The sequence below is a fragment of the Poecilia latipinna genome, unplaced genomic scaffold (genome assembly GCF_001443285.1).
Source record: "Poecilia latipinna isolate Pla-1442-1.1 unplaced genomic scaffold, P_latipinna-1.0 Scaffold859, whole genome shotgun sequence".
In the NCBI taxonomy this organism is placed as follows: Eukaryota; Metazoa; Chordata; class Actinopteri; order Cyprinodontiformes; family Poeciliidae; genus Poecilia; species Poecilia latipinna.
In genome coordinates, this window is record NW_015113475.1 from 44740 (window position 1) to 57798 (window position 13059).

The following is a 13059-nucleotide window of genomic DNA, read 5'->3' on the forward strand; positions in this document are numbered from 1 at the left end:
ACTAAGAACCCAATTTTATCTTTGTTTAAATTTGGGGGCCACTTCTTGTGCCAGTAAACAGGCCACTTGAAAAAAGCTGTACCGGTTCTGAAGTTAGAAATAAACCACAAGCTACAAACGTGTACAGCTGACGATCAAATATTAGTCAGGGTGTATGTACATTTTTGAGCCTTTATCTACAATTTTGTCCATGTAGTAACAAGAGAAAATCCAGAATAATTCATGAAATCACAAGTTGTCTGTCATCTAAATATGGAACAATGAAAAACAAAAGCTATATCAGAATCAAGCATTATCATGACTCCGCATAAATTCAGACCACAACTGAAAATAAGTCACGATTGCCAAATTTGCACTGGTGATACTTAAGTTTCGGTTTCAGCTTACTCTTAAAAATGGCTTTTTAATGGGGTTATAAAGTGTTAACATGTCTATTTTAACTGTGTGTGTGTGTGTATCTCAAATATGCTATGAACTGGTTAATTTTGTGATTTTTTTTTTTAAAGCATGTGGACATCAACGGTGAGGCGCGATGATCTGTACCTCCAGCTACTAAACCAGACTCTCCCAGCTGGATTGCCACTCCAAATCCTCCCAGCTTCACTGGAGCAGAGTTCTCTTTTGAAGCCAAAAGCACACAATGAGGCTGCAGAGGCAGAAAAGAAACACATCAAAGGGAATGAAAATGAAGACAAGTCAAAACTGCAGCGAGGCTAAATAAGACCATGGATTAATAAAAACCAAAAAAAAAAAAAAAAAAAAACCTGAAAGTAGCAAACCAAAATTTTTTTACTAGCTCACTGCAACCTGCAGAGCATTGCATTTCTGGCTCTGTCAGAAGTGCATTTCTTACGTGATCAAATGCTTTGCACCTTAGTTTCACAATGACAAAATGAGGCGTGTGCATAGACATAATGCTACCATGTTGCCCTTTTAAACCAGATGATGCACCATGTTGATGTCAAGATGCGATCAAATGGATCTCCAATAATGTCGGGTTGTGACGCGTTTTAGCCCACAAGGTCTGGATCAAACTCTATGAACTGCAAGGGGCTTATTACAATTTCAACAGTGAGATTTTGTTCAAAATTCAAATTACAAACAGAACAAACATACCCAGGTATCAATGTGTCAAACTGACTATAATAGTTAGGGCTACAAGTTCCCAAGGTGATGTAAATGGTGACTTTGTAGAAGCAGAAGTTCCCATCACACTTCAGTTTTAAAAAATGGCTACATCTGCACTCAAATGTTACAAAACACCTGAAGTGCGACAGTGTTAATTCTTATATTTAGTTCGCTCCGTCAGAAATTCATACGCTCCGTTTTAGCCAGTCAAAATTAGTTGTGTGTGTTGTGTACAAATGTTCCTGTGAGTCGGTACAGTGTTTAAATGTGTTAAACTCTCGTCTCGACTCACTGCTTTTATCATCATGACAAAATAAAAATTGTTTCCCAGGAGGTACTTGGCTCATCGTCATGGGCAACCACAAATGTCAGACGTCGTAAATGGTGTTTTGGAGTTGATGTTTCCTTTTAATCAGAATCCTGACTTTGGTATTTCAGCGGTTTACTGTTAACTTCATCCTTGGTGGTTTTTGGAGAACTTTTTTAATGAACACAAAAATACATCAAAACTAGTTTTAGAATGGTTAAAAAATGGGCAAAAGTAAGATTCTTTAATGGTGTTCCAAGTCTTACCTCTATTGTTTATGCATATATAGTGTTAAAAGCTGGGTCGATCACAACTACTCAACCAATTTCTGCTATGCAAAGTGGTCAAATATCCAGTAAAACTATGCCAAAATCTTGGTGACATTTACAAAAATCATTTAGCAAAATATCTGTAGGGGTCTGCATTTACAATTTTGACCCTGTGTGGATTAGGATGCACAATAAATTCACCATGAGAGCAAGTACTAGTAGTATTTAGACACTGAAATATTAGTTTTGCCTTGTAACATTATTATATGCATGAAATTACTCCCTTCTAACCTCTGGCACATGGAAAGCAAAGTTCCTAATCTCACTAGAAACAAGCACCCTAAAGAAAATGCAGAAAAAGCATCGCAAGGAAGCAATTGAATTATATACGATTCCTAAATATGCTTAAGACTGCAAAGTGTGAATTCACCCGCTTCCCTATATTTTAAATGTTCATTTTATAAAACTTCTTTGAAAACTGCACTGTTGATTTTTTTTAGCCTGCAGCTGCAACCAGATAATATAAGAGAGTCCCAGTTCATACAATTGATAGTATTGAAATGAAATGCATAGAAAAAGCATCATATGAAAGAGAACCCAGAGACAGAGTAGTGGTGGGTTTTACTTCCTGTACGTAATGTATCTTTTGGCAGCACACGGGGCGGGGGGGAAGTAAGGTTTGTGGACAATGCTGAGAGATTTTGCAAGATAAAGAAAAGCAGAAAGAGCAAAAGAGGAAAAGAGAGGCAGCGACGAGAGGACTGACAGATGCACAGTCAGATCGGTGATAGGGCGAAGGGAAAGCAACAAATATGCTGCTGCAGTGACTCATTTAAAGACTGGAGCTAAAGGCGAGGACAGTGAGAACTCGGCAGCAGTTTCTATTGGGTTTGCGTGCAGAGTCTGTACTGGTGGAGGGATATTTTTTTGTTGTTGTTGCATTTTTTTTTTTAAAACTAATGGAGGAAAATGTCCGAGGGACCTCTTCAGCTGCACATCTAAAATATGTCCTGTGGCACCCGAAAACCACAGCTGAGCTAAGCTTTGCTTGAGAGGAGGATTAATGGTGAGTGTTTGGCTTCTCTTTAAGTCTAGTGTCAAATTAACAACCATTTCTCATTTGCACACTTTCAAATGAGTCTCAGATAAAACTCCAGATTTAAGAAGACTAACTCAAACTGAGTGACTTGGAGGTCGAAGTTTGCAGGGTGCTGTCCCTTTTTAATGTCAGAAATGGTTATACTTGTCATGAGAGAATTAGAGTGAACTTTGGAAATCCAGCTGACATATTACTCATCTGTCTGCACACTGGTTTCATAGCGTCATAAGTCTGTAGCAGTTTTTTTTTTTTCCTGTACAAGTAAAAATGTTTTTCTTTGCAGAATGTGTTGCTGAACATCACTGAATTCAACAGAATTGACGCACCATGACCCCACTACTGTTCGCTACGGGTTCTGCAACTCCAAACGCTTCCTTTTCTACTGCATCTCCATCAGCATCGTCCTTCATGTCAAGGACTCCGTATTCTTCCCACAATGCGACAAGTTCATCACACTGTACGTTTGGCAGCGCCTCACTCCATCTGCCGCTGGCGGCTTTCTACTCGCTGTTCTTTGTCCTGGGTCTTGTGGGGAACCTGTTCGCTCTGTGGGTGTTCCTCTTTCTCCATTCCAAGCACAACTCGGTGCGTGTGTTCCTCATGAACTGTGCTGTGGCCGACCTGGTCCTCCTGGCGTGCCTGCCATTCAGGGTGTTCTATCACCTCAACGGAGACAGCTGGGTGCTGGGGCCGGTGGCCTGCAGGCTGGTGGGGAACGGCTTCTACATGAACATGTACATAAGCATTCTGCTGCTGGGACTCATCAGCCTGGACCGGTACGTGAGGCTGCGAGGGAGAGGCAGGGCCAAGAAGAGCTTGTGGGGGAGGCTGTGTGGGCATAAGCAGCTCTGGAGCTGGGTGGTGTGTGGCACCATATGGAGCCTCTTTTTGATGGGGACGATGCTGATGGCCGTGACGAAGGAGGACAGAGACTTCAACGGAAAATGCTTTGAGTACAGGGAACGCCGCAATGTCGCCTGGAAGGCTTACCTCAATGCGATGTTAGTGGTGCTGTTCTGGCTGGTCTTCATCATGATGGTCATCTCCCATGCCAAAATTGCCTCAAAGTTGCTTCTACTGTCGCAGAAGAAGCCAGAGCTTCCTAACGCATCCAAGTACAGAAGAACCGCCAAGAAGTCCTTCTTCGTCCTCTTTCTGTTCACCGTCTGCTTTGCGCCCTACCACATCTTCCGTCCGGTGTACATCCAGTCCCAAACACACTCCAATGGATCCTGCAGCTACCTGGCGATGGTGTACCGTACCAACGAGATCATGCTCCTGTTGTCCACCTTTAACAGCTGCTTGGATCCGGTCATGTACTTTCTGTTGTCAGGCTCGGTGCGCAAAACCGCTCTGCGGGTTCTTGGACACCGGTTCTGCAGCCGATGTCAATACCTTGAAGATGTTACACTGAACAGCTCTACCATAGATTACAGACGAGGGTCCACACCGCTGGCTATACCCGGACAAGTCCTCACCAACCCTTCACTCACACCTAGAACCAGCTTCTGTGTCATTAACTCCAATCTCCGTCGCACAGAAGCAACAACTACACTTCCTCCCGCTAGTCTTCAGTGATTGCAAGCTGCTCAAGATTGTCAGAACACTGAATGCAGAATGCCAAGCCACATTGAAGCTGAGAAAGAACTGTTTTTGGTTTTGTTTTTTTTAATGTCTTGTTTTCTTTCTTTTGGCTATGTAACTGTTAGCTCATTTATACTTGGTCCTGTTGAAAGCTTTTACCCAAGAATGTATGAGGTGGTGTTTTTGTTGTTTCTTTGCATTTTTTAAGATAAGGTGCCTCCCACTTTTTTTTCACTATTTAAAATGGAAAAATATGACTATGATTTAAAAAAACAAAAACAAAAAACAAAAAAAAAAAAACTTATTCCCTTATAAAAATAAAACTTCAACTGGGATAAAAAACGAGCCTCGTAAAAGTATTCACAAGTTCCAGTGTTATTTGTAGGGCTGAGTGATGTGGTTTAAAAATAAAATGTCAAAGCTTTGTAATACCAAATTTGATTTCCAATTCTCACTTTTTCCCCCCCCCATAAAACAATTTTAAATGAACATATTTTTTAAAAACTTGCTTTTATCTCAGCCTATGAGTTTAATAGAATTCAAAGAGAAAACAAAGAGAAGGGTTAGGGTTTGAATTATTTGCAAATACTTCAAACTTTAAAACAGCTTTACCCCCCAAAAAACTCAATGGCAACCTACCATATAGAGCAGATATCAGTCACTGGTGTATTTTATTTCACCTAAGAATGTGTTGATCACCGTCAGGTCAAAGTTGGCAGCAGTCATTTGATTTTACCCGGAGGATTGTTTGCAGTTTTAGCACCTTATTCCCCTCATTTGGATTTACCTGGTGACTCAATCTCACCTTTACATCTCGATGAATCACATTGTTGTCATGGCAGTACCTCAGGGCCTCCAGTATTTGCCTCATGTAGTGGCTGCATGGAGAAAAAAAAAGCAGAAAGACAAGCAGGAAGGACTTATTTAGGGCACCCACACACTTTATTTTAAGTGCAATCATTTCTTGTGTCCTACCTGGCCACAGCTTCGCTGTAGACAAACCCTGCGTCGGCCCTCTTAACAATTTCAAAACACAGGTCAGCGCCATCCATGCTGGGAGAGAAAGGAAACATTCATCAGTGCGATAAGAGAAGATAAAAATAAGCGTTCCAGTGCAAGGTTTCCGCAATGTTCATCATTTACACCTAACAACTTCCACGACCTTTTTAAAGTTGGAAAACTTAGGAATATTTTAATTTGATTGCCTGAACAAAATACTAGAATTAGACACCTTTCAGGGGTTTACTGAATGTTAAAATTTGTAATCATTTTTTTATATCGCTTAATTTTTCAGAAAATTAAATTATTGCTGCCAAAAACTGGACAGCAGCTCAAATTTAGATACAGAAATAGTTAATTCAGTCCTTATAGACAGATTGAAATTCAATCCCAATTGCAATACAATCTAGTCCAAGTTAGTATATTATGCCAACTGGTTAAAAAAGCTCTATTAAGAAACCAAATGTTAGGCTTTCTGCTGTAATAAAACCTCGTCAATCAAGTTTGAATCAAGTTAATTTAGTGACAGAAACTCTTATCTGAATCTTGAGTTGTGCAAGTGTGTTAAATGTTTTGTTCTTGTGATTTGCTAAGCTTGCCACCAGCTCTATAAGTGACACAATGTGCAACTTGTACAGGGAAATGACTAACACCATTTATTTATATACAGTTATCAGAATTAGTATGGCTTGTGGCTTTTTATTGGTGCATTTCTCAGCAAAATATTCATGACTCATACATGTACAGTACAATCTCACTAACCACAACTCATATAAGATACGGATCTATTAGGGTTTTTGAAAAAAGCTGTCCACTGCGTTGTCAGAGTTTATGTTAAAGTGAACCCTTACAATTCAAAGACCATGTAGAGCATGCCGTCAGAGCTGTAGGTCTCCAGAAGCTCCACGATGTGGGGGTGCTTGAGCATATGGCAGATGCTGGCCTCTCGCTTCAGATCTGGGAGAGAGAAATTAAAGATTAAAGTTCACTTCAATTGTTAGTCTTATTATAAAAGCTGAGATTAAAGGCTGGAAAGATGTAAAATAAAAGTTCTGCTTTCATAAAATAGTCCATCTCAACAGATCTGCCACTGCCCTAAGTCACCACCAGAGGGCGATAAATGACATTTCATTGAGTGAAGTGGTTGTGACAGATTGAAACTGCAATAACAATTTGACAATGTGCTCCTGTTGAGTCCATAAAACCCCCCCATTTACACACTCCACTTCCTGGCTGTTTGTGTCGTGACGGAGCAGCGACGTTATGCAACAGACAGAGAAACTGTGTTCCCCCACCCCACAACTACAGAGCCCCTTTTCTTCCATTATTCCCTCCCCTCCTCTCTACGCTCATCCTTAGCCGTCTCATTGATTATTCGTTGTCGAGAGCGACAATGCGGCCTAATGTCCGCGCGGGGCCTGGAGTGCTCTGAAAGGAACCGATGTCGTCCTCTGGCCCTGTTCCAAATCTTCCACGGATGGTTCGGCCAGACTGTGTTACATAATGTTCGCTTTGAACTTTATTTTGACACAGCTGACAATCTGGCCGTTTCATCTGCTGATATGAGGAATAAAGCAATTATAGATTTACAGTAAAAGCTTCAATCATGGCCTTTAATGGATGTTTCATACATAGGACTACAGGAAGGATTCGCTGCTTTACTGAATGATGACCAAACCGCCCAGTCAGCCAATTGCAGCAGGTGAATATGGCAAACCGGTTTAACATTTAATCACATAAACGCCACCAATCTCCAAATCCCGTTTGAATTAGGGCTGCAAACAACAACTATTTTAGTATTCATAAAAGCCACATTCTGCTGATTTTTAACATAAATCACTTAAGCCTCTTTTTATTCAGTATCAGAAACACATGAAACATATCTACAGGAAAATATTTGTTTTAATAGGAAATGAAAAATGTATATATTTTGGTACAGTTTAGGCTTAATTACCGATTTGAGTATGTTGTTCTTCCAGCAAATGGCCTTTTCTGAGTTTGTATACTCCAGTTAATGATTAATCGATTACTAAATTTGAGTTAGATTAAAAAAGACAGATAGGGAGGGACTACAATGTCCTTCTATATTTATACAGACCCAGAGAGAGCATTTTAAAGCTTTTAGATCCCACACACACACATCTTTAATTTATACATATTGGAGATGTTAGCTTCTCTTTGTGGTTTGTGGGCCAGATTGTTTCTTTCCCACTGGAAGCAAACCGCTTCCGGATTCAACCCTAAATAAACTAAGAGCTATATTTTCAACCGGATCACAATTTTCCTCTGCTGGTCTACAACCAGAGTTCAGTCGAGCTTTCACACCTGCCTGAATTAAACAAACTACCTGATGAAATAATCTTTGGTCTGTTGAAAGCAGATCAAACAGCTTGGACACCACATCTGAACCCAAAAGGAGAGAGAACTGAAGCAAAAAGAAAAAAACATCTCAACCTTTAAGAATTTTTACGTCTACATCTATCAAATTAATCAGAGACAGAAAACATCCAACTAATCAAACATTCGAGTGAATCAAATATGGCTGAAGTTGGTAAAATAACCAGTATTTTAGGGGGGAAATTGCAGGTGAATTCATTCATCGTGAACCTTTTCCACGTCAGCTCCCTTAGTTCATTTCCTTGTCTTGCTGTTACTGGCTGCAGGGCTCGTCTCTGGCTGGGGCGTCGCAGATGGCACATGATGGATGCCAACGCTGCCACCAACATGCACACACGCACCTCTGATCTCAGCTTTAATCTCCCTCGTTGACAAACCTGCGCAGTGAAACGCGTTGCGTCGCACAAAAGCGAACGTTTCGACATAAACCTCATCTGTGGGACGTTCTGCTTGATTTATTTCTGTGAAAATACGATTATACGCTCTCTGTGGGTCGTTGTGTTTGATATCAGAGCCAAGGAGTATTTGTGGATTGCTCCCAACTGTTGTTTTAGCCCACAAGGAGAGGCAGGTGGGTGAGTTTACGCAACAGCGCAGGGAATAATTTACAATTGTTCTTTGTTAAATCATTCCAGAGAGTCCGTTTGAAGTTTTCCTTTCTGATTGGAAATATTCCTTAAACCTGAGTGACCGTGGAGTCGTTCCCGCTGGATTTCTCACCTTCCGTGCTGAGGCCGGGGCTAGAGGTGAAGCTGGCCACATCCACGATCTTCACGGCGAACTGCTGGCCCGTGTCCCTGTTGATGCAGCGCCTCACCACGCTGAAGGGACCCCTGCAACACAAACGGCCCAAATTAGTCAAAGTCACACATGGTAGGGTGTAGCTATCCCACGTAAAAACACAGAGACACACACACCGGCGGGTTGTGTCTGAGAACATTCCGGGTCGTTCGCAGCGCGGTTAGCTACGCTACGTAGCCTCCAGCGCTTGTGCCAGTGGGAATTATAGTGCAGAGCAGCTGTAAAGTCTAAAATAAATGCTTTATTACAGAGACCGGCGCAAGTAAGACTTTTCCCACATAATCTTTTTCCAAGGCAGAAGACACTGCAACGTGGGTTTCAAGCATTCAGATGCTTTTCCTTCGGGAAGTCGATAGGAAGATGGATGGAGAGTAATCCTGGCACAAAACCAAGCAGGAATCTCCTGCTAAACTCATAATTAATCATCCAGATCAGCTTCGTTACCAGTTGAAATGGCAATACTTCCCCAAAAGATTCATCAAGGAAATTACTGAGCATTTGAGATCCATTCAAGTTCTAATTTCAACCACAACGTTTATCAGATCTGTGGTATCTTACAATGGCAGATTGTAGGAGACAAAAACAAAACAAAAAACACACATTACTACTGTGTATAAACCTGTTCCAGTCATTATAATAAACACTTATCAATATTTTATATTTTATAAATATAAATGTGTTGTCATTCATCCTAAATATGAGTAAGAATCCTAAAGAGCATCCTATGATAGAAACTAAAGCTTGAGTTCTTCATCAAAATGTATGCATGGAAAGTTTAGTGGAAGGAAAAAGTGTGGAGTGCATCAGCAGCAGGGATAACCACAGCTTTACTTATTGCAACAGTATGTTGCAATAAGCAAATTAATTACATGATAAGTTAAAATGAGATCAATAATTTCCATTCTGATGGTTTATATATATTTTTAACAGAGACTTCATAATCTTTTGTTTTTGCTTGTCGTGTTTTATTTTAGGTATTTTAAATGTCTTCCAGTTCAAGTATGATGTGTTCTTTACAAAATTAAAGTTTGTTGGTCTTTGAGTGGGCAAACTTGTATAATTTTGTCATGACTGAAAATGATCTTAAAACAACAATATTATCGTTTACCAGACAATTTATCAGAACGGTCAGGGGGGGAAATGCGTCCCTTAGAAGTAATTTAGAGTGTTTTAGAGTTAAACAGAGGAGTCATTAACTTCTCACTATGTAAACAAGCAGCAATGAAACTACTTCAATTCATTTCTTTAGAAATGTATTTTATCCCACCACCAAATGCCTGCTTATATCAGCAGAAGTGGTAAATGGAGCCTACACAGAATATCAGATGCACACCCCGGACGGTGAGGTATGCAAAGTAGTATTTCGCTTTATTCAAAACAGAATTTGCTTTTTTTGATGCACACTTCTTAAAAGGAACAAAAAAAGCAGAGTGACAACACTTTGCATCACTTCTGAACTGAAACCTAAAAAAAGGGATTTGTGTGTGAAAACCTGCGAGTGTGTGAGAGCAACAGTGGATTTGCTCACATCTGCTGCGATGATCAAACCACCAAAACAAGCACTGGCAGCATCTGGACGCTCGTCTGGAAAACAACGTGGTTTCCCTCAAAGTCGGCAGGAATCCCGAGGAGAACCCGACCTCCTCCTGACCTTTGCCCTCCTGGGTTTATGTGCTGTAGCAGCTGTGCTTACCCATTGTTATTCTTAAAGAGCTGGGAGGTGTTTGACGGGGAGGAGGGTGCATGAGGGATTCCAAACTGGGTTTACAACAAAACACACTTATTCCTAAAAGCAGGACAGCCTTAACTTCCTGCTCCAACATGAGATTAACTTGTCTAAGCAGCTGTTGCAATGTTGTAAACATAAATCGTCTCGTAGCTGCAACATTTGCTTCTGACAATGTGTCCGACAATAAACAATGTTTTCAGTAAACTCGGGGTCTGATCCTGATGATGATGTTTACACATTGCACCAAGTGAGATAAAGTTTTCGGAACGGAAACTCACAGACGGAAAAAAAAGGAAGCAATAGTACCAAGAAAAAATGTAAGCCTTAAACGTGAAGGAAAGACCAGGGAGTGAGGAAGAAGGAAAGGAGATGAAAAAAGGCTGGAAAGAAGGGCGCAAGGAGAAATAGTAGAAAAAAAATGAGGAAGGAAGATGCAGAAAAAGAGAAGCAAAAAAAAAGGACACATGAAAGGATAGGAGGCAGTGAAAGAAGGGAAGCATGGATAAAAAACAGACTGTGGGAGGACAGCAAAAAAAGAGAGCTAAAGAAACAAGGAAGGACACAAAGAAGAAAGAAGGAGGGAAGGTCACAAGGACTGATAGAAAGAAAGAAGGAGGGAAGGTCACAAGGACTGATAGAAAGAAAGAAGGAGGGAAGGTCACAAAAACAAAATAAGATAGGAAAGGATACAAGAAGAGAGGAAGGGAGGGAAACAAGGTAGGAACAAAGAGGAAACGAGGAAGGAAATAAGTTGAGAAAGGGAGGAGAGGTGGACGCCAAGTGGAAAAAGCCAAATATTTAGACAACGGAATAGTGAATACTAATAATTTTCTTTTTCCATCCTGAAGTAAAATCCCCATAATTGTCCCAGACCACACAGGAAACCCTGTCAGCATATTAATAAACACTATAACCACAATCGAGGATGAACCCGTCAGCTTCTCCTGCAGCCACCTCTTCTCTCCCGACGGCCCATAAATCAAAACTTCATTTCAGACCTGGGTTGATTTAAACACCCATTTAATCCGATAAATAAAGCGGTATTTCTCATCACATCATCTGGAATAAATAAATTATCCAATCACCCAAGCCTCATAGAGCCATGAAGCCAAGGGTCCTCACAAAGATGGAAGCACAGACATGTGCAGAAACAAGCCTAGGAGTGAGTGTGTGGGGGAAGAGGCAGCGGGGTGGGGGAACACATGCCATTACTGACATCACTGCAGCTGCACTTGGTGGGCTCACGCAAAAAAAAAAACAAAAAAAAAAACACCGACATCCCACCGACATCAGCAGTCGGCAAACATCAGGCCGAGGTGGCAGCCTGCTGCTTGGATTGCATCACTTGTCTGCTTCATGGAGGCGGAGGGGGGATTATTAAATCCAAATCATTTTCTTATGTAGTCCTATTTTAAAATAACTTATTTTTTTTAATAAATGGCAGCAAAAAAAATCCAAACATTTGTCCTATAGTTTCTCACAGGATTTCTGCTAAAAGTTAGCTTAATATTAAGACTTGACCACTGACAATAACTTGATTTAGCCATCAACTTTGTCATCTTAACTTAGCGGTTTTTGTGACTCAAGTATCTTCACACCTTGGTTCACTAACTCCAGCACCTTCCTACACGATGTAGAAAGTGCTAGAACAGCTACAGGCCAAATACTAAAATTCCTTATTGCTTCTCAGCATCATGGCTTTTATTCCTTTATTAAGAAATGTAAATTCCTCAGTCAAAGCTTCAACTCATACATACAAACAAAAGCAAGGCCATTCTCAAAAAATTTGAAGAGAAAAGTAATAAAACAAAATGTAATGCAAGACCTAGTTTGGAAAATTTGAGGGGATATTTATGACGTTTTGAAAGCAACATTGGACCAAGCTCCAGTCTGAGCACCGGATAAACGTAGCATAATTTGCATCAAGGGCAACAACCCCTTGCAAATAACTGTCCAAATCATTAAATTTGTGATCTCTACTAAACTGTTCATATGCAAGTATTTCAAGCCGAAGAAAGAAAAGCAGAACCTGATTTATTTGCTTAAGCAGGAAGGTTTGTGTTGGTTTGTTCCCCTGCGAAGCGGAAGGCTACATGACCCAGACAGTAATGCGATCCCTTATTGATCTAAGCAGGAATTGTAGCTGTACACGCCTCGGCAGACGGAGGTGTCTGCGTGGCCAAATGCAGAACGGACGCCTCTCCAACTTTACTACTTGGACTTCCTCGTGACCCAAAAAAGTGTTTTTTGATGAGAAAATGCCACCGCTGCTACGATTATAAGACAATGAGATTTTAAGGGTCTTGAATATTCACAAGAAACTTTATTATTATCATCCAGCTCACAATAAGCCAGGGGACTGATCACTTCATTGGGTTGGATTGAGTCACACAGTGTAATACTGTTGGCAGTAATGAGCGCCGCAGGGCGGAAATAAAGACTCTAATAGTGCTTCTCGACAAGCAAAGCCCAATTCAAACACAATCATTACAGACAAAACTGATTAAATTACCCCAAAGCCTTTCAAACACTGCAGCTGAAGTCTCAAAATAAGCATGTGGTGAATGTTGTATTCCTAATCTCATTTACAGTAGGGCTGCAACTTTTGATTGTTTCACTAATCGATTATTCTGATGATTAATCTGATTATTTTTTTAAATTGCCACATTCTGCAGATTCTTTATTTAACTACTATTTTTAACACAATATTAGAAATAAAAGATGTGAATAACCAAATAATTCAGTT

At 40.5% G+C, this 13059-nt stretch overlaps 2 protein-coding genes across 15 annotated transcripts in view; one reads left to right on the forward strand and one right to left on the reverse strand.

Moving 5' to 3' along the window:
* Positions 1–13059, reverse strand: part of LOC106956946 (peripheral plasma membrane protein CASK-like) — a 36116-nt gene that overhangs the window by 17783 nt on the left and 5274 nt on the right. For all 14 annotated transcript variants that reach the window (XM_015048065.1, XM_015048068.1, XM_015048066.1 and 11 more), the window contains 5 exons: positions 8504–8616; positions 6238–6343; positions 5363–5440; positions 5193–5265; positions 544–646 (listed from right to left, as the gene is read on the reverse strand). In XM_015048065.1, the coding sequence (XP_014903551.1) occupies positions 544–646; positions 5193–5265; positions 5363–5440; positions 6238–6343; positions 8504–8616 (473 nt within the window). The remainder of the gene's footprint in view (positions 1–543; positions 647–5192; positions 5266–5362; positions 5441–6237; positions 6344–8503; positions 8617–13059) is intronic.
* On the forward strand, positions 2210–4637 carry LOC106956947 (probable G-protein coupled receptor 34). The gene is made up of 2 exons (XM_015048079.1): positions 2210–2770; positions 3087–4637. Exon 2 carries the CDS (start codon positions 3131–3133, stop codon positions 4379–4381), a length of 1251 nt encoding a protein of 416 aa, XP_014903565.1. The 5' UTR covers positions 2210–2770; positions 3087–3130; the 3' UTR covers positions 4382–4637.

Excerpts from the sequence above, each read along its gene's own strand:
- LOC106956947 (XM_015048079.1), top strand. The coding sequence starts at position 3,131 with ATGACCCCACTACTGTTCGCTACGGGTTCTGCAACTCCAAACGCTTCC.